The 27,077-nt window shown below is 40.6% G+C and overlaps 2 protein-coding genes and 1 long non-coding RNA gene across 8 annotated transcripts in view; 2 read left to right on the top strand and 1 right to left on the bottom strand.

Annotated features, from left to right (window-relative positions):
• On the top strand, nucleotides 1-23,241 carry LOC125960308 (uncharacterized). Its single transcript, XR_007469875.1, has 2 exons — nucleotides 1-1,108; nucleotides 20,812-23,241. It is a non-coding gene; the product is annotated as an uncharacterized LOC125960308 (long non-coding RNA).
• The window catches only part of SUMF1 (sulfatase modifying factor 1), a 451,840-nt gene that overhangs the window by 113,888 nt on the left and 310,875 nt on the right, over nucleotides 1-27,077 (top strand). The gene's annotated exons all lie outside the window — the stretch shown is intronic.
• The window catches only part of LOC101278000 (histone-lysine N-methyltransferase SETMAR), a 9,276-nt gene continuing 1,627 nt past the window's right edge, over nucleotides 19,429-27,077 (bottom strand). For 2 of the 3 annotated variants that reach the window (XM_033437200.2, XM_033437199.2), the window contains exon 2: nucleotides 20,457-21,462. In XM_033437200.2, the coding sequence (XP_033293091.1) occupies nucleotides 20,623-21,462 (840 nt within the window). In that variant the 3' untranslated portion in view covers nucleotides 20,457-20,622. Of the gene's footprint in view, nucleotides 21,463-27,077 lie in introns of all 3 variants that reach the window. The other variant, XM_033437201.2, reaches the window with a different exon arrangement.

Consider the following 27,077-nt stretch of genomic DNA (forward strand, 5'->3'; position numbering starts at 1 on the left):
TTGCGGAGCACAGGCTCCAGACGTGCAGGCTTAGCGGCCATGGCTCACAGGCCCAGCCGCTCCGCGGCATGTGGGATCCTCCCGGACCGGGGCACGAACCCGTGTCCCCTGCATCGGCAGGCGGACTCTCAACCACTGCGCCACCAGGGAAGCCCTTAAGATGTAAGTTTTTAATGGCATTTGCTTTTAATGGAGACCACTTCCATCAAAAGTAAAGATCTGATTGGGGTTTTAGACTTCTGCATCAGTCTTTATAAGGTTAGGGGGGCAATGTTTTTGTAGTATCTTTATTCAAACTCGCAGATTTTCAGAGAGTTTATTTAACATAGGGCAAATTTGAGCAATTTTGAAGCCACTAAATCACTACTTGTACTTCCATAGGGTTAAAAAAAGTATTTTGGAGGTCTTCATATATCGCTAAAGTTTTCTATTAACTTTCAAGAAAGTTTACCCGTGATGGTTTCAAAACACATTTCAAATAACATACATCCCAACGTGACTTTCACATTCGACCATCTTCCAATCTCTGTTTACAAATCACTTACGAGCTATTTCTGCATTAAAGAAATATTCGTCTTAACAGAACAGACTACTTGGCTGATGTGCCAGTACCAGTATAGGAAAATCTGTGTTTTGTTTGTTTGTTTTGTTTGTTTTTTCAGGAACCCATTTATTAGGTGTGTGCTTCTAATTCATTTTTTGTCCCATTGAAGAGTGGAGGAAATTGAAGGTTTGTTCTCAAATCTGCTTTGGTTCTGAATCTTGGGCAATCTTAATATATATTCAGGGGTGTACGTGAGGTTCTGAGTAGGGAGCAGGTCATCTTCTTTTAAGCCTGTAAACATGAGTAGAAGGGGGGAGTGACGGGGAGTGATGGTTGTGGTGATCAAGAGTGACCTTTCCTTCTTAGAAAACATCAGATTACTTAGAGGCATCAGACTTTGCATGGTTCAACCTACAGCTTAAAATGAAATACAGATCTCCACCAATGTAGACATTTTTTTTCTTTTTTTAACTCTTCCCTCCCCACTTCTTTTTTTTTTTTTGACAGAGCATCTCTGTTGTCCACATGAAAGGAAAAAAGAAATCGAAGATGCTATTTATTTTAGTAAGTGTTGGTTTGGGCTGGGGCGTGGTGGGGTAGTGGCTCCAAACTAATATGTTGGTAAATTCTGTTTTCCTTGGACCGTCTTTACTAAGAATTCTGTTGTTGACATAAAATAAGGCAAAGGGCCTTTCATCCATGAGAATCTCAGGAACCTCTTGCTAATCACCTTTTCAAAACAGATCATGGGGCTTCCCTGGTGGCGCAGTGGTTGAGAGTCCGCCTGCCGATGCAGGGGACACGGGTTTGTGCCCTGGTCCGGGAAGATCCCACATGCTGTGGAGCGGCTGGGCCCGTGAGCCATGGCTGCTGAGCCTGCGCGTCCGGAGCCTGTGCTCCGCAACAGGAGAGGCCACAGCAGTGAGAGGCCCGTGTACCGCGAAAAAAAAAAACAAAACAGATCATGTTTTCAAGCCACACATAAAGTTGTTCTATGTGGTAAAATCCATAGTTGACCTAGTGAAAGTATTTTGAGGAAAAAAAGACGTGGAAATATGATGTTTTCTGTTCTGAGACTTCAGGAATTTGATACAAGGGACTAGTGTAGGATTTATTTTTCCTTTATAAAATATTTGGTATGCATTTCTTCCCCCTTCCTTCCAACAGATATCGAAACTAACCTTACCATTGGCAATATTTATCACCAGGGAGTTAACCTGCAGGCTGGCTTTTAGGAGGAGCACTGGAGGTGCAGAGCCTGGCTCTTGTGGGAACGGGGGTGACAAGAAGCAGGCTGACTGATGCCCGTTCTAAAGGCACTGTCATTGCTCTGCCCTCCCTTGGCCGCCATGCAGAAATGTGAGCCCAGACTTTCTCGATTGTCCAGTTTCTGGGAGTACGTACCTGGCTCTTTGCATTTTCATGTGAAGTCTTCTGAGTTTTTAATGTTGGCAACCAATTCAGATTAAAAAAAAAACACTGTGAGGACCTAATAAATTGCTTCTGTAGCCAGATTCAGCCTGTGGAGTGCTACTTTTCAACCTAGATTATGAAAAGTTGATTCATTTCATGGAGCACGAAATCCCATGTATTTCTTTCTGAAAAATGACTGATCAAGTAAGTAATGTACCAGTTAGAAATGTCCGAGTTTGAGAAAGGGCAGTGGCTTGCCCAAGGCTATCATCTTGCCTAGAAATGCCATAGGGAACACCTTTTCTCCATCCCCACCCCATCCCACCTAAAATCATTTAATAGCCATAGGCAATCTCAGCAGTGCTATCAACAGTTCATTTTCATTAACTTTGGCACTTAAGTTTGCAGACTAATATCAGAGAATAGCAGAAATGTCAGTTGCTTAACTGTTGGTTTCATTTATTAAAATTTAATTGTCTGTAATAGGAACTACCCCACAGTAGGCATTGTTTTTATAGGTTTTGCCAGAATCAGCCATGCTGTTAGTGAAAGCTGGCCTTTGTTGTTTCAAATGCTTAAAACACCATGGAAATTATTAACGCCAAGAGGCTCAGTTGGAGCCCTGGCAGCAGGCCAGAACTCCTTCCTTCCTCTGACTCTTGTGTTTAGACTATTAAAGCAGGAGTTTAATTAATTTTATGATTAAGAAAAATCATTACAGATAATATTCAGGTAGGCTGTAAAATGAGATACGCTCTTTTCTGAAATTTGCCCTATTTAGGATTGGAAAGTCGAAGGGATTAGCACCAAGGGGGTGGAATTTTTCAGCTTCAGATCAGATTCTAATCTGCCCCCAAATGGTAATTGACTCCACAGTCATCATTATGAGAAGGCTGGTTGGGCCTTTGGAATTAGTCATGGTTGTCAGGCAAAAAGACACTTCCATTGCAGGGTAATTGAAGGCCGGGCAGGATTCTCTCCCATTGCTGGGCCTGGGCCATGTTTGACAAACTCCTTGTTTTCTTTGCTGAGGAAATGGAAGACGGATCAGACCAACCCTTTTCCAACATGTCAGTTTGGCACCTCAACAGGGTAAGGTTAGAAGCTCTGAATCAACACTTAGCAGGAAAGTGAAACCAGCTGACAGTCAATCAGGGGAACAGAGATAAGCCCTTACTTGTCAGGTGGTGCTGATAAAAGGTTCACCTGCATTTAGTTTGGTGCCTGTTAAGAAGGGCCCTTTGTGGTTGCTTTGCTGAAGTCCACAATTTTTCTCTGCTCCAGACACTTGACAAATGAAATTTTATTTATTTTCTTTTAAATGACATGGAAGGATGCCCTTTTTAATCTCTTCCGTTATCTTCTTTAAAAGGCAGTTTATCATGGTGTGAAGAGAGCACCAGAATGAGATTATCTGGGATTGTTTCCCTGCCTCTCCACCTACTTACCTTGTGACCTTTAGGCAGGTAATGTCCTCTCAGGTTAAATGGGGATAATAATAGTACCTACCTCTTGAGGTTGTGGGGAGATATGAAATAATACAAAAATAAAGTGTTTAGCACAAATTACTTGGGTAAGTGCTTGCTAGGTACTTGTTTCTACTATGAGTGTGATTATTAAGATCAGAGGAGCAGGAAGGTACTACCAGACAGTCCTGGTCAGTCATGGGGTTCAGCTTAGAACAGGGAGCAAAGTGGGCCAAGAGGCAGAAAACAAAGAGGCTGAATTTAAAAGCATAACTTGATCTCTATCTCAAATATAAAAAAAGAAGCTGGCGTGATTGACCCCCAAATCTCTGTTAATACTTGAATTTGAAAATGTTCTGACACTATGTGGTCCATCTGTTCCCCAAATTTTGTCTGTGCCGGTGCAGCTTGTAGGATTTTAATTCCCCAACCAATGATCAAACCCGGGCCCTCGGCAGTGAGAGCACAGAGTCCTGACCACTGGACCACCAGGGAATTCCCCCCATCAAAGTTCTCTTTAAAGGAGAAAATTACATCTGACTATTGCAGCATGGATTGTATAATTCTGAAGCTTTTCCTCCTCAATCTGCCTCACAAAGAACCTCTGGCAGGTTTAATACCAATGAAAATGTCATTCATGGGCATAACAATAGTTAAAAATAGAAAACAAAAGGGAAGGCAGTCTGTTGTCTCATAATATGCTAGTCAGCCTGTTAAGGTTTTCTGTGGTGTTTTCAATGTTAATTTGCATGCCAGTTTTAGAGAATAGTTGTTTAGGTAATTCTGGGAACTCATTTAAATTATTTCTTCTTACTTAATTCTTCTCTGAGATTTTTGGTCCAGGATCTAGATCCTAACTTCATAAATTACCACATTCAAAACTCAAAACAACATCCAAAGGAGAATAGTTGAGGGTTTGGCAGTGCTCATAGGGATTGGTGTAATGGGTTTTGAGAACAGCAACTGTCAAAGTGTGGTCTGTGGACCGCATTCAGGGGGTTGAGTTAGAATTATCTTCATAATAATATTAAGATGTGATTTGCCTTTTTTATTCTCATTATCTCATGAGTGTATGGTGGGATTTTCCAGAGACTACATGATAGGTAGCCTGATGGCTCATAGAATATGAGCTTGTATATTTTTATGTTTTAAAATGTTTCCAGTCTTAATTTTTAATATGCTAAATGTTAGCTCTAACCCACGTTACAAAAGCTCCTTGGGGTCTTCAGTAAGATGTAGGCATGTAGAGGGGTCCTGAGAGCAAAAAGCTTGAGGGCTGCTGATCTAGAAGAAAAGCAAGGTCTCGTGGTGACCAAGTCTGTCTTGGGAATAATGACCAGCCCTTCTCCAGCTCTTCCGAAGACAGTCAAGAAGAATTGAGTTTAAATGACCACAGGAGAAAGTTAAAATTATCTGCTAAGAGGTGCTTCCTTCCTATTCGTTTCTGGAGACCTATTAAATGCAGAGGAGAATTTCCTTCCGTGGCTCGAAGAAAACCCACCAATGATTTAGTTGAAGTGGTCACGATGTGGAAGGGTCAGAAAGAGGAAGCCCTGGGGAGCAGCACAGGGAGATGGCCCCGCCATGGGTTGTCACATTTTCTCAGAGATGGTTATAATGGAGTTGGGTCCTCTGAGAGACAATTCTGTGAGTGGAGTGCCCTAAACAGTCCTGTAACTGGAGTCACTCTGATATACAAGGACTCCCCAGGAGGGCTTTGGAATATCAGGTGCACACAGTGTAAGTTCCCCCACTCTTGCAGCCTCTGTTCGAGGTGATGTGGTAGTGGGACCCCTGCTTGTCAACCATCTGCCCCCTCAGATGGTGGTTGTATCATAAAGCGAGTGAGGAGGGTCAAAGTGTTACTTTCATGAAACAGCTCACTTTCTCCTGGTGGAATTCATCTTCATTGTGCTGTAAATTGTGACTGTTTTACCTTCCTCTTGCCTGGTTTATCTTCCAGTCACAGTTTTAGGTTCTCCTTAGCCAGGCACTATGCTGAATGCTTTATGTACATGATCTAATTTAATCTGCAGGCGATCTCGGGAGGACACGGTTATTTTTGGTTAGTATTCCCACTTTGCGCTTAGGAAACTAGGACTCAGTGTTTGCAAGGTGTCCAGGTGACATGGCTGAATGAGGCCGAACCAGGACTCCCACCATTTTTGTGACTTCTCTCTACTGCATCACTAGATCCACAGTTTTATTTTGAGTTTGGTGTGGGGAGGGGTGGATTGAAGAGGGGAGATTACTGAGGCAAAAGGGAGCCTGAAGGAGAAAAAAGGCAAAGAGCGAGGAGATGGAATGGATCAGTGGTTAAGAACATGGACCCTGGAGCCAGACTGTCTTGGTTTAAATTCTTACCCCACCACTTGGTAGATGTGTGACTTCGGGCAAGTTACTTAACCAATTTGTTTTTCAGATTTTGAAAATTAAAATTTACTTTCAGAAAAGGTAGAATCAAGGCAGGAGTGTTAAAATCGTCAGTATAGGGTGATCTGTGTGCAAATTTTTGACCTGCTTTACATCCCTTCCGTGTCATTCTCAATATGGCAATGAGACATCCAAGGTTAGGACCACACATTTTCAGAAGGCGTGTTTTCATCACATCATTTTCTTTCCCAGAACGTGCTGCTTCTTTTTACAAAACGATCATGTTTCCGTAGAGGCGGATTTTTTTTTTTTTTAGGGGCGAGGTGGGAGAAAGCTGGGTATATGGGAAACATTCACCTGCTAGCAATAATGAAGATCAAAAGGTGCATTATCAGCTCATTCATACCAGGCTCAAATTCATGAAAAAAGTTACAGCTGATAAGATGACTGAGCTCATGTGTGAAGGGTGAAACAAATGTCCTGCACCATGCTTGTTAAATAGCGCTCTGAAAAAGCATACGGGAGGAGTTCCTTGATAAGAGTGAATCCCCTGGTCTTTGTGAAACTGGGCAAAAGTCTCTTAGTTGCTTCCCCTAACTCTGCTGAGGGACTGAAAACTGGGCATTGTTTCTTAAGATGTGGTTTCAGGGCAGCTTCCAACTCAGCATTTTCCTCTGTTCCAGAACATTGTAAATACTCAGTTTGGTGGAGAGGGGGAAAAAACGTCATTAATGTGGGAGTCACATTCCCACATTATTTGTTATATTTATTAACATATTTGTTATATTTATTAACAAAATCTTTTGCTCCAGAATATATTAGGCAAGCCAAAGGATGAATCACGTTGATTACTGCTTCTGGCTGTCAGCTTTGGACAGTCTCTTTTGGAGGCAGCCCTTGTATTGATGCCCCCATCCCTGGCAACTGGAAGTGGTTTTATGTGTATTGTCCCCCTCTAGTGGCCGGATTGGTTTTGATTTTTTGCACAAATGATCTCTGGAGTTGGAGAACCTTTCGTTTAGGGGTGCTGTGGATTTGGGAAAGCCAGGGGGAGAGGATAAAGAAGAGTGTGCAAATCTTTATTCCATAGGAAAAAATTGTTTTGAAGTTTTTCTCCCGTCCAGTCCCTAGATTTTTAAAGAGCTGATGGAGGTGGAGACTGACCTGCGGAAGGGAGGAGATCTCTCATCTTTTCACTCTGATTGTTTTCTGAATTTCTACTGCCTTTATTAAGAATTACGTTATTGGGACTTCCCTGGTGGTGCAGTGGTTAGGAGACCTCCTGCCAATGCAGGGAACGTGGGTTCAGGCCCTGGTCCGGGAAGATACCACACGCTGCGGAGCAACTAAGCCCATGTGCCACAACTACTGAGCCTGTGCTCTGGAGCCCACGAGCCACAACTACTGAGCCCCTGTGCCACAACTAGTGAAGCCCGCGACCCTAGAGCCCATGGTCTGCAACAAGAGAAACCACTACAATGAGAAGCCCATGCACCACAGCGAAGAGTAGCCCCTGCTTGCCACAACTAGAGAAAGCCCGCGTGCAGCAATGAAGACCCAATGCATCCAAAAATTAATTAATTAATGTTTAAAAAGAAGTATCTTATTAATAACTCTCCATCAAGTTTCAATAGAAAAATATTTTTTAATTATAAGAGCAATAAAATGCATAGGGTAAAACTAGAAACCCTAAAAAAATATTCAGAGTGTCCTTCATTCTGTGAGTTCTGGTCTTCTCCCAAGTCTGTGCCAGCAGCTAACTACTATCAACAGTACGTGTAACTTTCCAGGCTTTTTTCTATGCATTTAAAAACACGTATTGTACATGTGTCTATTGGTATATATTGAATACAGATGACTTATCAAAATATACATAGATGCACACAGAAATCGCACACAATGTATTCAACTTATATTTGGTTTTCATGAAACAAAATCGAGTCATGCTACAGATACTGTTCATTTAATATATTGTGTACACTTCATGAAAGTAATATATAAGTCTAGCTCTTTTTCAATAGCTGAATTAATGACATTCATTTATTTAAGCATTCCCTTATTTATGAATATTTGGGTTATTTTCAATTTTTACTGTTAAAAAATGTTCCAATAAACCTACCTGTACCTACTTATATCTCTGCCGGTTTGTGCAGATATTTTCTGTAGGACAAGTTCCTGGGAGTCTAACTCCTGTATCAGAGCTTATGGTTATTTTAAATTGTGATGGATATTGACAACCCTCCTTTTTTTGGCTGTACCAATTTACGTTCCCACACACGGTGAATCTGCAGCTTTTTAACGCTATTTTTTCATCCTAAAACGAATCTGAGAACAACCAGGGTAGCTCAGTGTAGGAAAATTCTTCTGTAGGATTCAGGAATAGTTGTCAGGGGGGATGAATGAAATCAAGCGGAGGTCTTCATGTGGCCTCAGCACTGGAGCGTTCCCTGCTCTCTGTGGCTGAAATACAACCGGGGGGTATGCTAATTGGTCCAGTTTTGATGGCAGGTGAGTCCAGTCTGCAAAAATGATTCACTGTTAGTGGAATCAAGTCTTGAGGAGTAAAGTGTTTCCACTCCCCACCCCTGCCCACAATCCACAGTGACTTCTTTACTGCCTGTAATTTCCATGTTATTTTTCTCCTTGTGGCCTGGCGATCTGGAGCTCATCTCTGAGTTAATAATTCTGACCTTTCCTATGTATGGCTGGTTGCCCTTGAAAGTTAAAAAATCATAGTCTGAAGGTCAGAAACCCTGCATGCTATCTAGCCTCATCAGCTTCCCCCTCCCCATCTCTCTACTCCATCTGATGTCCTCAGAGCTGGGCCCTGCGCCACGCCTGGCTTGTTGTGTTAGAAGTACCCTGGTGGTGGTGGGGGGTTGTCACAAATGCACTTTCCTGATCACCCCACCCCCCCGCCCACCCCCGCCAGAAGACTGAGTGAATAGGGCTCAAATGAGGCCTGGGATTACATACTTCTCAAAATCCCCATTCTTACCTTCTGGGCCTCTTACCCCTTGGGAGCTTTAGTTGCATTATCTGTAACATGAGGGCTTGAAGTATATCAAACTCTCTCCTGTAGGGGAAAGGAGGAGAGGAAGGTTGTCAGGAAAATTCTGCCTGAGACTTTCGATTAGGAGAATTGCTCCGGGGAGTCACTAGTGTGTCCATTTTGGTGGAAACATTGGCCAGCAGATGGTGCTTCTGCTTTAGGCTCTATTTTTTGGCTCCCTTCTGGAATGACATAAAACCAGATGCAAGGAAGGCAAGACTGAAAAAAATGTATGTGCCTCTATTGGCATAGACCTGTGGTAGATCCCTCATTTCACAATCTTTAAGGACCCTTCACTCTGGAATTCTGTGACTGGGGTCCCTGGTGAAGTAAACCCAAAAGTGAAGCCAGCGACACAAAACTAAGCAGTAGCTTTTGCTTTATAGTACCTTTGTAAAACAATAACAACAGAAGGCTTTCCTTGGTACTGCAGGACCGAAATGATAGCTGGTATGTTGTTTTATAAATATTTATAAATGTAAAAAGAGCTAAATGACCTGAGTTTTTGACATTTGCTGGCATTGAGGAACTAAAGTCAGCCTGCTAGCAGCTGCACGATGGTGTGTGGCTTCTTGGTTACCCTTGGCACGTGCTTTCTCTGTTGGGACCTGTGGGTTTTGCAATATGAACTTGGAGCTTTGGAGCTTTTTTGTCCCATAATGTCGATAAGACTCATAATCAAGTTGGCTTGGTGGTAAGGGATAAATTATTACTTAGTGCTTTGTATGTCCTCAGAGTGTCACTATTTAAAAACAAATAAGCTGAAACTGCAATTGGAGAATGCCAGCTTAATTTCTTCTTAGTTAAGAAAAAAATGAGTAGCATTTATTATCACCATAGACCTTTTATGGCAGTGTCAGGGGAGGTGGAAAAGGTGTCGAACGAGCCACAAAAGTATAGGTGTCTTGGTAAAAAAAAAAAATAGTCTTTTAAAGGAAAAAAAAATGTGAAACCATTTGACCTCTGTCCAGTAACAAATGCCTAATGAATACTTGTTGTGCCTAAACCATTTTAACATGATAGGTTCCCAAAACTGCCTTATAAGTCTCCTAAACTTTAAAAAACATATTTTTATCTGGTATCATCATGAAAAAGAAAAAACAAAAAAGAAAGACAAACTATACATTCATTCATAGCAAGTGAGAAAGAGACTCCTAAATCTTAAAAGGTAAAGCATAGGGTTAAAAGATGAATAAGTTCTGGGGATCTAATGCACAGTTTGTGATTATAGTCAATGGTACTGTATTATATACTTCGAAGTTGCTAAGAGTCTAGATCTTCAGTATTCTCACTGCAAAAAAGAATTGGTATTTATGTGACGTGATGGAGGTGTCAGCTAACACTATGTTGATAATTACATTGCAATATCAACACATTGTGCACCTTAATCTTACATAATGTTAAATGCCAATTATATCTCAAGTTTAAAAAAAGCAGAAAGTGGTAGAAAAGCCTAGATCTAAAAGTTACTGCAGAATGTTACCCATGTTTTTGAAGTGAATATAAAGTTACTATGAGGCACATTCATTTTTCTACAACCTTCTCATGTTAAAATATACTCTGCAAAATACTAAACGTTAAATATTAAAATCATTTAAAGATATACTCTACAAAATACATAGTGATAATAACTGATTTAAATTGGAAAAATAGTAAAAACTGATTTGAATGGGAAAAAACCCTTTAAAAGTACCAAAATGTCCTTAATCTCCCAGAAGAATCATTATTCTAAGCACCTCTGTTTCATGGTGGGAGTTCTGCTTGAATTAGACCACAATGTCTACACCGTTTGATCATACTCTCCTTTGGTCATCCCTCCTATTATTATTCTTTTTATGTTGTCATCAGAATGGCCAGAGTTTGTGTCTGAAGTGGGAGAATATATTTGGCAAGATGCTGATGTACTTTCTGGCAATAATTCCAGCCTATGTGATGTTCTTTGTCACCTTTTTTGGGGTACAGTCACTTGAGAACAGGGTATTCTTTTATGAGACTTTAAATTGGTTTTTGATGGTCAAGTAGTCAAAGAAGCATGGCTGAAGACTAAAGCAGCATCACATACATTCCTTTACACTGGGAATATAGTGCGGCAAAATCACGTTTATATGGAAGAAGAAGCAAAATGAAGCACCTCAGTGAGTTTTAAAAAGATATCTTTATTTATTTTTATTTATTTTTGGCTGCATTGGGTCTTAGTTGTGGCATGCGGGATCTTTGTTGTGGTGCACAGGCTCCTCTCTTGTTGTGGTGCACGGGCTCCAGAGCGCGTGGGCTCTGTAGTTGTGGCGCGTGGGCTCTGTAGTTGTGGCGCGTGGGCTTAGTTGCTCTGCGGCATGTAGGGTCTTAGTTCCCCGACCAGGGATTGAACCTGGATTGGAAGGTGGATTCTTAACCACTGGACCACCAGGGGGGTCCCACGAGTTTTTTTTTTAAAGCATGTGCAATTTGAGGAAATAAACCCCTCCCCCCGCAAACTTGTAAAAGTTTTGCGTGTGAGAGCCTTGTGTCCTATAGGCTGTTTCTCTCACAGTGTTTAGGATATGGTGCCTCAATACATCCAGCTGTATACTCCAGAAACTGCAGTGTCATTCTTGACCTCTCCCTGTCTCTCATCTCCCATAACTAGCCCATCTCCAGGTCCTGTCGCTACTGCTTCCTAAGTACCTCTTTGAATCTACTTTTCCCCATTTTTAATAATCCAAGCTGCATATCTCTCCTGGATAAATACAAACCATCTCCTAACTGGTCCACCTGAATCTTCTCTCACAACTCCCTTCTGTCCTCCAACCCAAGTCGGGTGTCCCCGTTACAGTCAATTCCCTTTTTTTTTTTGGCCATGCCTTGAGACATGTGGGATCTTAGTTCCCCAACCGGGGATCGAACCCATGCCCCCTGCTTTGGGAGCGTGATGTCTTAACCACTGGACTGCCAGGGAAGTCCCTTTTTTTATTTCTTTTTGAAATATAAATAATATCATGTACCCATTCTGCTCAAACTCTACCAGTGGCTTTCCATTTACTTTCAGGAAGAATATTAGCTTGGGCTACTCTGACAGAATACTATAGACTGGGCTTAAACAACACATTTATTTCTCACAGTTCTGGAGGCTGAGAAGTCCAAGATCAGGGTACCAGCTGTTCAGTGTCTGGTGAGGTTCTCTTCCTGGCTTCATAGACAGTTGTCTTCTCCCTGTGTTCACATGGCTTTTCTGTGGTGTGTGCTAGTGGAGAGGGAGAGATACAGAGAGATGGAGAGAGGGCGAGGGCGGGGGAGGGGGGGGGGGAGAGAGAGAGAGAGAGAGAGAGAGAGAGAGGTTCCTCTTCTTATAAGGGCACTAATCCCATCATGAGGGTCTGACTCCTTTGAGCTCATCTAAACTTAATTACCTCCCAAAGAGTTCTACTTCCAGATAATATCACATTAGGACCTAAGGCTTTGATGTATGAATTTGGGAGCAGTGGGGAGGGATGCATTCAGTCCATAACAAACATAAACCATAACATGGTCTGTAGAGCTTGGTGTTCTTAAAAGGATGAGACTCAAAAAGATGACACACAGAAATAACACAGCACAAGGCAGCACATGGTAAGAGCAAAGTGAATGGTCAGAAATTACGCGGGTGAAGGCTTTATGTGGTTACAGCGTGTCGCGGTTACAATGTAATCATTGTGATCCCTCAAAGTATCATCAGCATCACCTGGCCACTTACTAGAAATGCAGATTCTCAGGCCCCACCCCAGATCTACTAACTCAAAAAACTCTGAGATTAGGGCTAAGCAATATGTGTTTTGACAAGCCCTCTGGGTGGTTTCGATGGGTGCTGAAATTTGAGAATATTGGTGTAGTGAATGCTGTGTGCTCTGCGCACACCCCTCCGAAGGCTTGAAGGATTTATTCCTCGGCCGCTGAGAGTGCTATCAGCTCCCTTTCCACAGGCGGTCTGCGTCCAGTGACTGGCTGATGCAGGACTGTAAAGGCTCTGCCTCTCACTACAGCTAGTAGAGGCAGCCCTGAAAGGCCACCCCAGCCTCAGGGCTCCTTGTGGGTTGGCTGTGGTCTTTGTTGAGATTTCATTACAGCCCAAGTTCTACTTTGCCCATCCCGCTTCCTTCCCTTCCATTCGATCACAGGTGCTAATCCCAGCGGCATCCCCTGCTAATCTTCCTGCACTCCAACCTTCCTCTGAGTGTGCTCTCCAGGGAACCCAAACATGTGCCTCACGGAGGAAGTGGGATTTGAGTTGAGACTTTCAAGAAGGATGGGAAAGAAGTCACTAAGCAATGAAGGGAGGGGTGGAAGGGTGGGAGAGGGGAGTTGTCCTGAAGGAGGAGAGCAGCATGAGCAGAACTTCCCCCAAGGCCTGCTGAGGAAATGGAGAGCTACCCAGAGGGACTATAGGTCATAGAATGAGAAGTGAGCAGTGGGGGTTTGCTGAAAAACTAGACTGTGGAAGGCATTAAGGTGCTCCCATAAAGAATTTGGACTTCATCCTAAAGATGTCAGGTTCATCACACTATATAGTTCATTCACTCAGTGATACCCATTAAGTATCTAGAGATTACTAGTATTAATACTACTAAGTATTAAGTAGCTAGAGAGAAACTGGTGAGCAAAATTAGATCTGGTCCCAGTCCTCAAGTCCAACAGAGGAGCTAGGCATAAATCAATCACACAAATGCCAAATTTGTACACACACACCAAATTAAAGTGTTTCGAAGACTTAAGAAGTATAGACATAATGTGTAGACCCTTGAGACCCTCGAGACCCTCTCACTCTAATTTTTTTCCCCTTATTGGACTCTAAACACTTTGGGAATGAAGATGGCTTTTGGTCTCTATTTCTCCAGAATGTAGCATAGTAGGTGCTTGGAAACATTTGCTGAATTAAATATGAATTCAGGGACTTGACTTCACACCACCTAGCACATACTAGATGCTTGATAAATGTTTGTGAATGAATGAATGAATTGAATTAATGAACAATAACAGTTGTTTAGATGAGTGGGTGGATCAACCAGAACCACTTCCCAAGTACTGGTCTTGGCGAAGAAAAATAAGGACCAGGTGTCATGTTGTTTTTAAAGCTACACTGATTTCATTTTAAGAACTGCTGAGAGATTTTAAGGGGTATGTGTCCCCCTTCCCTGTGCCTTCTCTTTCTGAAAGGGTAGTGATAGTAAATATTAGGTTATTGTAAGTTCTCTCACTAGCCAAAAAAAATCAACAATTTAGTAGCTAAAATGGTCTTAAACTAGTCAAAAATTTGGGAGCAATTTCTGCAGGGCAAGTTAGGGTAGTGGGAGGTCTGGTGTTTGTTGAAGATCTAGGATTAGTCTTTGAACCATCCTCATTTCCACCCTCAAAAGAGCGGAGAATGCATTCCGATGAGTGTACAATTGGGGGAGGAGGTGTGGGGAAGAGGTAGGTTGGTTACTGCAGAGGAAAGGGGAAAGAGTTTATTTTTAAGTCTTGGGGAAAGCAGGAGAAACAGATTGGCAAGCAAGCAGACACTTCCAAAATAAACAACAAAAACAAACCCACTTTGCCTTGAGGGTAAATGGAAGCTCTAATTGAGGGAATTCAATTATATTTAAATACAGGCTAGGAGAACTATGTCTTAGATTTGTTTGGAGGCCCTTTTCTGTGTCTGCCTACTATGTACAAATGCTTTGAGCTGGTGGTAGGTTAGAAAAAGAAGACAGAAGTGGTCTAGGGAGGGAGGGAGGGTGGAGGGTGGGCTCGTCAGAGAGGGACATGGTGAGCAGAGGCCATGGGACATGTGGGGTTGGAATCAGTGGCATCAGCACTGTGTAACTGGCTGCCCTTATAAACAGGGAGCATTGAGTATGTCTGGACCAGACGACTAACCAAAGTTAGCAGAGCAGTACACAGCAGGGATGGTATTGTGGTAGATCAAGTAATTTGTATTTTCCCAGTTCAGCTGTGGAGATTTGGCAGTGAGGACAAGGCTGGGCAGGTGGCCGAAGGAAGATGAATGACAAGGAGACAGCAGGCTGATGGAAGTGCTGGCTAGCCAGCTAGCAGCAAATAGAAATAGGAGAAGGGGGGAGGGAAGGAAGAAGAGACAGGGAAAAAAATAGAATATATTACTGGCTGTCTTGTTATTTTAGCTGCCTAGTAGCCATGTAAACAAGCAGCATAGGAGATGTCGTGGTTGGGAAGGGGAGGGTGAGAGGGCACATGGCTTTTCAAGGTGGACCTCAGAGTGAGAAGATGAGTGAGAGATGAGGTGGAGAGGGGGGCAGGGGCCTTCTGGTCATCTTGAGAAGTTTGGGCTCCGTCCTGAGTGTGATGAGAAGTCACTGAAGGCTTTAAAGGCAGAGGATGCACTGTGGGGATGGTGAGGCCGAGAGGCTGTTGCCGGGAAGAAATGATGGAAGCATGGCATAAAACAATAACGGGGCAAACCGGAACAGATTTGAGAGATGTGTAGGGCAGGGAATTTATAGGACTTGGTGACTGATTGGTTATGGAGAGGAGGAGGTAGAGGTACGGATGACTTGTAGCTTTGGGCAGTGAGGCAAAAACTAAGGCCATTAACCGACTAACAATATATACAAAACTAGCAAGGCTTTTTATCATCCCAGGGAAATCCCAAGTAGTTATAAAGTAAAAGGGAGCTCCAAGGATGTTCTTCAGATTCTGTTCATAATTTGGCTATAATTAAATGATCAAAGACAAGTATCCTTTTATTTAATTGATTAACAGAACTCATTTGGGAGCTTATTCTAATACTTCCATAACATTTACCACCAAGAAAGACTTACCATTATATGGACTCTAAATGAATCTTGACTATGATAATATGATAACGTGTGCGTTCGGTTCTGTGTAGCAGAGTGTAAACCCAGAAATATGCCTGTAATGATAACCAAATTTATATAGTACTTTATAGCCTATATAAATCCATTATTTTATGTGAGTCCCTTAACAGCCTTACCAGGGAAGCTAGTTTCTTCCCTCCCTTTATAAGCATCGAGGCCAGGACAGCTTATGGGAAATCCACAGGCAATATGTAGAAATATTTAAAAGTTATAAATCAAGTTTGACAAAAATGTCTTCATAACCACAAGAATGGAAAACATGTATAAAGTTAGGGTTTTTATATGAGTGACGTTGGCAAAATATCATATGTGACTAAATTTAATTATCTTTGCTCATTCCTGGGCATCCAACTGAGTTGGCAATGTTTGGATGAATAATAAAATAATGAGCTATGTGATTCATAATTTTTTACATATTTATGCCAAAAAATAATTCTTCTTATTGTCCTTTCAGTAAAATCATAAATTGTGCTGTTATAAACAAGATTTTCACATGGTTGATGTTCTGTTAACAATGATACCAAATGAGACCATCTTTTCTGACTTATTGTAGCTCTTTGTTTTTTGCGGTACGCGGGCCTCTCACTGTTGCGGCCTCTCCCCTTGTGGAGCACAGGCTCCAGACACGCAGGCTCAGCGGCCATGGCTCATGGGCCCAGCCGCTCCGTGGCATGTGGGATCCTCCCAGACCGGGGCACGAACCCGTGTCCCCTGCATCGGCAGGTGGACTGTCAACCACTGCGCCACCAGGGAAGCCGTATTAATGTCATTTTAAGAAAGCTTTACTCCACTGAAACAGAGTTGAAAATAAATCATGAAATTTACTTATCATGTCCAAACATTGTAATGATATCATATCTGATGAATTATCATTGCAGAAAATATATTAATTACATCATATAAACTGCTATCACTTATGTTGTCATTTTAACTCTCTTAAATGTTATGAGAAGAACTAAGTAATGTGAAGTAATGTGAAGAACCAATATCAAACCTCTAGACACACACATTTACAAATGTAAAAGTAATATGAATTGCTTAATATTGCAAAATACTTCTGTCTCCGTGTGCAACTGTAACGAATACTGTGCTGATTCGTCAGGAACCACACAAATCTCTGGAACCACAAACTTGAACAGAAAGAGAGGCAAGAAAGTTGATATTCAATACTACAAGGAAACATTACTTTGTTATTTAAGAATTGCATTCATGCTGTCTGAGAGGAAGGATCTGACTAATTAATCCATCCATGTTCTTACCAAATTAAGCACTCCTACTGTTAAAAATCTCACTGGTCTGTCTCTGATAGTGGTGATAGCCACAAAAAAATCACAACCTTAGACGCGGTCATGTTTTGTTTTGAGGACATAAAGCAAGTGGAGAAGAATTTCCTTGGGATCTGAGAGTGTTTATTCGTGAGAGCAACGTTCACAGTTACAGGTTACCAGTTTCCAAGTGACAGACACCTGTATCTTCTTGTTTCACTTTCTTATGACAGCTTTATGGAGATATAAATCATGTAACACGATAGTCATCACTTGAAAGGGGTTTTAGTATATTCACCCTAAAAAGAAACTCTGAACCCATTAGCAATCACTTCCTATACCTCCCTCTCCACCAGCCCTTGGCAACCATTAATCTACTTTATGTGTCTATAGTTGCTTATTCTTGGACATTTCATATAAATAGGATCATACAGTTTGTGGCTGTTTGTGTCTGGCTTCTTTCATTTAACATAGTATTTTCAAGGTTTATCTATGTTGTGGCATGTGTCAGCACTTCACTCCTTTTCCTGGTTGAATAATACTCTGTGATATGGATACCACATATTGTTTATTCATTCATCAGTCAGTGGACATTTGGGTTGTGTCTACTTTTTCGCTATTACCAATAATGCCACTATAAAGATTGCATACAGTTTTTGGTGGGACATGTTTTCGTTCCTCTTGGGTCTATTACCTAGGAATGGAGTTACTGGGACAGGTGGTTACTCTATGTGTAACATTTTAAGGAACTAACCAAATGGCTTTACAAAGTACTTGTGCAATTTTACAACTCTACCAGCAATATACGAAGGTTCTAATTTCTCCACATCCTTGTCAACACTTGTAGTTGTCTTTTTGGTTATAGCTGTCTTAGTGCTGCATCATTGTTTAAACGCTTTACAAGTGTTAACTTATTTGATTCTCCCAAAAATGCTGTATCCAGAAAAGGGAATTCAGAGTCAGAGGTTCAGTAACTTGCTGAACACTAACACACTGGAGAGGAATATGTAATAAGGAATATGTTACACAGAGAACATTATTTGAACACTCAAGGGAATGAAAACAACTTTGGGAGATTTTTTTCCCCCTTTTTAAATGAGATCTTCCTGAGTTTAAGATAAAATCCTCTGTTCTATGCAAATTAGTCTACCGTTGATGTACTTAATCCACTCCTGCCTTATGCTTCAGAGTTAGGCAGTATTGGGGCTTAATATTGAAAACAGGGAGGGAGAAAAATAATCTCTGAATATTCATTTCAATTAAGGCAAAATTTTCCATTTAGCCAAGAACAAAATCTATCAGCCACTGATATTTTGTGAATATTAATTTTAAATTTAAAAACATTAATTTAAAAAAGATTTGAAAAGTTTTGTCCTCCAAATATGATCTTTATTATTCTTGGGCCAAAACAGTTTCCAAGGTACACGTTTCCACATTCTTAGTGAATTCAGTGGAAATTGACTTCAGAGCCATTTTTATGTTTTAATTCCATGAAGATACATAACACCTTTTAAAATTCTAATTTTATACTAATTTATAATTGTAAAAAAGTTATGATTTTTATATTAGGATAATAGTCAAGCAGAAGTTTATCTTTTAATGTTTGCTCTCAAAAGTAGAAGTGTCAACTTTCTTAGGAACATGGCAATTAAGTAAATGCAGTTAACTCACTACCTAGAAAAGACTTGGAAGAGTCTTCAACTCTTACTTTAGGAATCTTATTTCCAGGCTACATTGCTATTTAAGAATAAACTTGTGGGGCTTCCCTGGTGGCACAGTGGTTGAGAGTCCGTCTGCCGATGCAGCGGACGCGGGTTCATGCCCCGGTCCGGGAGGATCCCACATGCCACGGAGCGGCTGGGCCCGTGAGCCATGGCCGCTGAGCCTGCGCATCCGGAGCCTGTGCTCTGCAACGGGAGAGGCCACAACAGTGAGAGGCCTGCGTACCGCAAAAAAAAAAAAAAAAAGAATAAACTTGTGCGTGAGTACAAAAAACTCCAAGGGTCTTTCAGTGAGTTCTGTCTTGGAAGAGACATCAAGATGGAGGATGCTGCTCGTGTCCTAACTGGAGTATTTCTGATACACAGACGGTGATATTCAATAGATACGGAGCACAAGGAAGAAGGAAAGGGTATCTGGAACATCAAACAGTGAGCCACTCATGTTCCTTCTGACCATTTCCTTATTGCCTCTTAAGTAGCTCAGTTACTAGAAGCCCCTGTGAGGAGGAGAAAGGCCATTTTAAAATGAGAGATACAAGCTGCCTTACAAAAAGCAGGACTGCTTCAGAGAAATCAGTTATAGAGGAAGGCTGGCAGGGAGAAATGATGAGTTTGGAGGAAAAATTCATTCTGTTTTAGACACTGCACATTTGTAGTTTGGGGCATTTTATGTGTACTCTACTATCATCTATTCACATGGAACCATTCCTGATAATGTTATGTGAATACGCAAACCCTAACATAGTTACTATTTTAACAGTTTTATTGAGATATAATTCACATACCATACATTTCATTCACTTAAAATGTACAACTATCCTACTTATGATATCATACAGGAGTAGAGTGTTATATATAACATGGGTCCCTATGATATAACTTTGAAAGCACAGAGTCTCCTGGTGGTAGGGTCTAAATGTACTAGAAAAAGAAATAATAGATTTTTGCCTCTCCAGAAGTTTAAATTGAATTATAAAACTCCCATCACCTTTGGTGGTGTTGACAGGGTTATTTTCATGTTGTTAATACATGAAGTGAGGCTGTTTGAAGCATAACTTCACAAGCCCTGAAGTACAGCAGGTATATAGCAAAAATTTTACAATTTGTTTCCTTTTATGACTTTTCGTCATATGTGGAAGTCATTCTCATGGTTATATTTTTCACTATTGGTGATAGTCATTAGGGTTTTAGCAGGCGATAATTAATCATGCCCTTTTCCTTGATATGTTTAGAAACAGATGAGAAATAAACTGCTGGAGTCATACAGAAATGAAAATACCAGCCTTATTACTGATAAAATTGACTGGAAAGGAAGGTTTAGGTATTCAGCCATCAGGGTTTCCTTGGATCACTGATTAGGTTTGGTGCTAGTACTAGAAAGTTCAAAATAACAGTGGCATAAATGACGAAGAAACAGTTTCTCACCGAATAGTCCAGAGGTGTCAGACTAGGGCTGGTAGAGTGTTGGACAGTGTACAGCCTCCAGACTCCTTTCAATTTTGCTGATTTGCTATGTGTGGCTTCCTTCTCCAAGGTTATTTTGGGGTATGGCATGGATGCTTCAGCTCCAGCTATCATGTATACATTCCAGCCAAGAAGAAAAAAGAGTGGGATAAGGGAAGGATATCTCCACTTAAGGGCACAACGTTTTCCCTCATATCCCACTAGCTATGACAATAGTCCCTTAGCCACATCTCACTAGGAAAAGTGAGCATTCTCGGCAGTCATGTACCCAGCTAAAAACTGAGAATTCTATGATAGAAGGGGAGAGAGAGTGTTGCTGGACAATCTGTAGTCTCTGCCACATTCCTAAGTTACAACCACTGGGCTCCCCTACAGTGAGGGGCAAGCTCCTTACCACAGAGCAGAGACTGACCCTGAGGGTGAGCTGCTTGTAAGAGGGGAACCCAGGAAGGGCTGAGCCAAACACGCTCGATTCCTCCTCATTCTCGTCCACTGCGAGGCCAGACACACTTCTGCTCTACTTTTCCTTCCTCACTCGTGTTTGGCTTTTCTAAGGGGCAGTACAGTGAGCTGTCATAAGGCAGGAACGCAGCACATGATTCAGCACCACAATAACAAGGTTTCCTTAATTTCCCATTATCCAACCTTTCTTTGTCTTCACTATCCAGCAGATTAAGAAATCTTCCTGAATAGTCATAAGAGAGCTCTTCTTCTGGCACAATGTCTTTGGCTGCAAAGAGTGCCAACTTTGGTACCATCGAGTTGATTCGGACAGGAATCATCAATAAGTTTGGCTCACAAGAATGGTTAAGGAATCTTCCAATATTTCCTATAGAGGTAGGATCAATGAACGTTTCCATTACCTGCCCATTATAAACATGCTCCCTGACGGCTATAATGTAATTCGAATCGTGTATTGTTTGTAACTGAATTCTTCTCTGTACTTCTGGGAATCCTAAAACCTCGCCAGCATATTCACAGACAAACCGTCCTTTTGGTATAAAGTCCAAGGTACGAAGTCCCCAGCCTTTGCGATCTGTCTTGAACACCTGGAGGTGGAACTGCAGACCCCGCTGGACCACTCTGTTCCTGCAGTGGTCGCTGCACTGACACAGGACATTGCATTCGAAAACTGGCTCAGCGCACTTTGCTTCTGATCCTATGTGTCTGAGGCATAAATTATCATCATAGTTCTTCTCACGACGGAGACAGGAGCAAGTTCCAGGGAGGCAGGGAGTTTTGAGACAAACACATCCGGGAAAGGTTATCAGAGTGGGATCAGTGTCTCCTCCAGGCCCGGCTACATGATCAGGAGTATACTGCAAAAAACAGAAATACTGTTAAGTCAGCACGGCAGGTCATATATCTCATCTGTATTTCAAGCAGCTTTTGGCTGAGACAGTTTCTAATTCCAACAAACAGAATGAAACAAAAATGACAAAATGCAATATATTACAATATTGCCTGAAAACATCTCTCTCCAATTTAAAAACCAGGGTTAATTTTTAGATTTAAAATTTGGTGGTTTCCTTTTAAGCAGTGGAAAAATTTATGTATTTTTCTCTTATCAGATATTGAAAAATTTGTAATCCATTTTGTTTCCCTGTTAGCTTTAGGTGTCAGGAAAATCAGTGCCGAATTTAGGTTTTGAATGCAGTTATGTGTTTTCTCCTTGGCTTTTATCTTTCACATTTATCTGATAATACAAATGCATATATGTATTTTTATTGTGAGTTACCTCAGATCCTTTTTGGGGATAAGAAAGTCATAAATGATAAATCAATGAAAAATGGCCTTTGGGAGAGAGTCTTCCATTGATTTTTTAAAAGAATTTTTAAATTTGAAGATTATCTGAATTCTTATATATTCTCTCATGTTTTTAAAAAATGCTATTACCTTATAGTTCTATTTGAGTCTTCACAAAGTTAAAAGCAGAAATTTGGCAAAAAACTTGCAGAGATAATTCCAAAAATTGTCACATAATATTAATAGATATTGAAATTTATTGTAGATATATTATGTACATGTAAAGAAATCCTGTTCTTATTAAGTGTGAAAGGGAGAATACAAAAAACTTTCTGTCTTTTACATGTACCTGTATTTTCAAAATGTTACATTTATAAAATGTTATGATAAAGAAGTCTTAAGTCTAAAGTGTCTCTGTGAAACCTGACCTCTGGTTATTTCCTCACTGGCAGAATGAAGCATATTCTCAAACCCTGAAGATTACAGTATCTCTCATGAGCCCAGCATATTTCTTCATGTATAGAACAATTCATTTATTTATACTTGTTTTGTTCCAGAAAGGATTTAATGAAGCTTACAAAGAGGGAAGATAAATGAACAATAGGTAAGGAAAGTAAGGTGAAGGGAAAAATAAGTCGAGAGAGCTTAGACACACTAAGTGTGCAGCAGAAGTAGACTGGACATTTGGCTCTGCCCAAGAACAGCCACTGCAAAGAGGGAAATATGATTAGATGTATGGCTTGTACTGTCTGTAAGGAATAATCTCACTGTTCAGAAGCATTGACTGTTTCTAGTAGGGAAATGGGAGAGAAATTTGACAAATGAGTCTGTCTAAACCATTCTTTTCCAGGACGCAGTTTCATGGGCTGTTTTTCATTTCATTCATTCCGACCCTCAATAAAGGCTGTTGGCATCCTGCCACATGAAGTCAGTAAGAGCAGTTCTGCAAGAGACCAGTCGACAGAATTTAGCATATCCAGAGGAACGTCAATTATTAGCCTTTCAGTCAATTATCCATTAACATTGTGTCAATACTTTTAGAAGAAGTATTGAGCAGCATGTAGTTATACTCCCTGTGGAGGCCTTGGTGGAGCTATGCAGTTAGGTGCAAAATCCTATACTTTAAAAAACCCTGAGCTAGCGAGGAAGGATTGACATCCTTCTGTGAAAGGGTGGTGAGTGGGCGTACCTGTGGGGGAGGGGGAGAAGGCCAATGCTGCTTAAAAAGTGATTTGGGGGTGGAGAGTGGAAATAGCTTCTCCTGTTTGTGTCGGTTCTTACAACTTTAGCTTAGCAGAGATGTCATAAAAGGATGAAGGATGGCTTAGAAAAAGATGCCCCATCAGTCAAATTCAATGACTGCTGTCTTTTACAGAATCTACTTCCAGACTTTAAGAGTCAACTTAGAAATGCTTACTGAGACATTTTAAGAAGTGCTTGTAAAATGAAGATTGTACTACCACTTTGTTAAACTTTTCATGAAGAATTCTTTTCACTTGATTTGTTCTTAAAGGTGCATAAATTTTAATGTACTATAGAAATCATTAAACTCTAAGGTGACTGATTTATTTATTTTTTGATGCAGATAACCACTTTTAAAATAAGCTCTGATTTACTGTAGTTTTCTAACCAGGAGAGCATATTATTCCTTGTTGAACTTATTTGCATATGGATAAATACTTTCTGGAAAAAATACTATTATTTGCTTATTTTTACTTTTATTTTTACATTTAAAATAAGATTTTGGAGAATCTGGTGATACATTTTTAAAAATTCTTCAATTTAAACTTTTTGCACAATCTCAGATCCTTTAGAGACTTAGATTACAAATGGTAGCTGATTCCAAATGAGCTGCAAACACCGTCCAAAGGATAATAGAGACTTCTGGATAATCTTCCTGTTTAAAGAGAATATTTTTTTCCCCTTGATCGATGTAATCATTGACCCTGCTACCAATAATAATCACAAATCATTTTATCTCTATATGTTTCCACTTTCTCCTTCGTAAAAAGGTTGGTTAAATACCATTCCAAAAAGATATTTTACCTGATTTAGAAAAATGGCTATACTAAAGAATAGTCTTTTGAAAACTGTGGTCTGATTTAACATATCATTATGTAATCATCTATCTTTTCAGGTATCTACATACTGAAAAGTTAATTATTTTTTTCAGAAATAATCTGACATTTTATTCAAATATTTATATGCCATATAAACTTAAATTCTGCGTTTCAGAAAGCTAATGTTAAGTGTGTTACAAATTAGGAATCAGCTGGCATCAGCTTAAATACTCCCCATTTGTAACACTCTTTCCATAGTCTGCACCCTACTCCCTGGTACAAAGCCCAGGACCAAACTGATCCAAAAAGGGTGTTACCCTGAGGGGTTTTTGTGCTTACCCTAAGCCAAGGAGAGATCAAATCCTGGACATGTTTTAAAATCTATGCAGCATCTATTCTTCTTCTGATGAAAGCAACCTGAGTCTTCCCAGGGGAACCCTTCTCATTCTTGTCTTAATGGTTTGCATGGGGCTTCAGGTTGGGTGGGCCCTAAACCTGGCTAATCAGAACATCGCTTGCTCTTTTCAACAGTATTTTTGGTTCATGGATGGGCACAGGACATAAGCCAGGTCAATGAAATATAGTTCTGGGACTCCTGCTGAAAAAATTAGGGAAGAGGCATTCTTTTTCCACTGGGTTTGCTAAACTACAGAGTATCCATCAGGCATTCCCAAGTTGTACCACACACATAAGACCTACTGAGTGTGTGGCCCACCACAGGAAAGGGGAGCAGGGGTGCGAAGCAGGGAGGTGGTAGAGAGAAATATCTGATGACACCTTGAGAGTTCCTGGATCCAGAGATGCCTACAGTTAACAGTCTCGGACTTTGCTGTTATATGAGGAAATTCCTTCCCTTTTTTGCCGGAGTCAGTTTGTGTTGTATTTACGTTTCTTGCAAACAAATGAGTCTTGACTAATAAACCCAGGGTGGAAGCTGAGAATGGTTCCAGGAAATGGCTGGAAAATTTAGTCAAAGATATAAACGGCTAATGAGCAATGAGGTCTCCAACCGGGAGGTGAGAATGGAGCAAAGCGTGAAGGAGGCTAGCCAGGAAAACTGTGACTGTGGCCTGAACACGGGGCAAGCAGTGGAGAACGTCTTAATGCAGAACATGGAATGTCCTAGAGGAGACACATACAGGACTAGGATCTTATTAGCACTGTGACCTTACAGCGAGTGACTTGCTAAAGTATGCGTTGGCAACTATAAAAGAGGGACACTACCTATATCTGAGGGGAGAAAGGTTCTCAAGAAATTTAATGAACATAACACTATACTCTGTGTGGGCCACTTTGTACTTTTAAAATAGTAACTTTCTTAAATTCTTCTAGATATTATTTCGAGATTTTATATTTAAAACATCATATATTTCTGGCACATTAAGCTCTCTAAACATTCCCTTTCTATTTCTCTTACAGGTTTCTGTGAAGGAAATAAATGTGAGAAACCACGTAAAAAGCTTTCTCTAGTGGCTGGCACATTAAGTGTTCAATAATGAATTATGCAGTCTATCTAGTAGGGTGGTGAAAAAAATAGGTTTGGAGTTAAACTTCTCAGGTTTAAACATACTCAAACCAAAATTATGTTTGGAAAACCATATGATTATAGTCCTACCTCCATTATTTATCCATCTTGATGGGGGGAAACTGAGAGTTGACCCAGCACAGACTGCTTTCAATCATCAGTAAATATTACCTTATTGTGTATTGTATGCACATGCTGGGATTTAGAAAGAACAACTCAGAAAAATACAAAGGAGGACATGAAGAATGGGATTTTTATCATTTTTTCAGTAGTCATAACAAAAGCTTTACTTTTTCCTGGTATGTATCAAAGTGCAAAATTGATCATGTAAGAGTTGAGAATAAATACAAAACGATCAGTGCAAAATACACTAGAAACCAGATCCTTGAAGAACTGGATGGAGACTTCACATTTTGTGACAGAAAACTTGAGAATTTTTTTATAAACTATGGTCACCCAAGCAGCCAAAATGTAAACAGAGGACATCATGTTAAAGTGCAATTATACTGTACCTCCTTGGCTACAATTAACTTCTCCCTTATCTGAAGTAGACCTGCACTTATTAATAGTATGAACTTTGGGATCTAAGTGGCATAGACTGTTGGGCTCTAAGTGGGTAGGTCCGACCTTTCTACCAAATGTCTTAAGGAAAGGCATGGTCAGGAGGTTTGGGGTATGGAGTGGTGATAGGGGTTGGGTTCCTATCCATAGTACTAGGCACAGAGCAGGGGGCTCAGGAAATATTATTTGATTGCTTAATTGAAGCTCTTAATAATTTTTGATTGGAAGACTAACTTTTCTGAGTCACATTCTGTACCAAAACCCCAGAAACTGAAACATGACACTGCACAATATTCTGGGCTTAAAATCTAGGCCTCAATTCTGAATTTTAAGGAAGTGCTGTGGAAATCTTCATTCCATTTTTGGTTGTTTTGAAACACCAGCTACAAGAATCTTTGTACTTGGCCTCTAGCCCCATGAGTTTGTTTTTGCTCCAAGCAGCTATTAGGAGACTGTGAGCCAGACAATTCTTGTCAAGGTCATGTTGAGACCTTAAAAAGGATATTTGAAGCTGGTTTCAGAAACCTGAAAAATGGCTAGATCCAACTCTTAGTTCAAGAAAATCAATCGGTTTATTTTCTACTTGTCTTTTGACCCCGATGGCATTATGATGTGCTTGTTTCCGATCTGAACATTTGAATGTTCTTTTTGCCTTTTCATACAGGACCCAAAGGCAAACTAGACACAAAGTTATTTTTACTCTGAGTTTTTCATGCCTTAATTCTTATGTGTGCACATGCCTGTGAAGGCAGGGTTTGGGGCAAGCAAGCTGTTTTGACCTTTTGTAAGACTGGTATTGTGCTCCATGAATATATGGAAGCAAACTAGTTGAAGGCCCTTTTAGGCTTGTTATTTACATGTTTCAAGCATGTTTTATCTTCTTGGTAAGACTATAAGCTCCTTAAGGAATGGATCCTGTCTTCTATTTGTAACTCTAAGTCTACCTAGAGCTGTGCATACAGCCAGGAAGCTAGAACACTGTGGGATTGAGTCTTAGTCTCCTGATTTTCATTTATGCCCATCAACTATAGGTATAAGGATC

This window comes from Orcinus orca, chromosome 10 (assembly GCF_937001465.1).
Source record: "Orcinus orca chromosome 10, mOrcOrc1.1, whole genome shotgun sequence".
Taxonomy (NCBI): Eukaryota; Metazoa; Chordata; class Mammalia; order Artiodactyla; family Delphinidae; genus Orcinus; species Orcinus orca.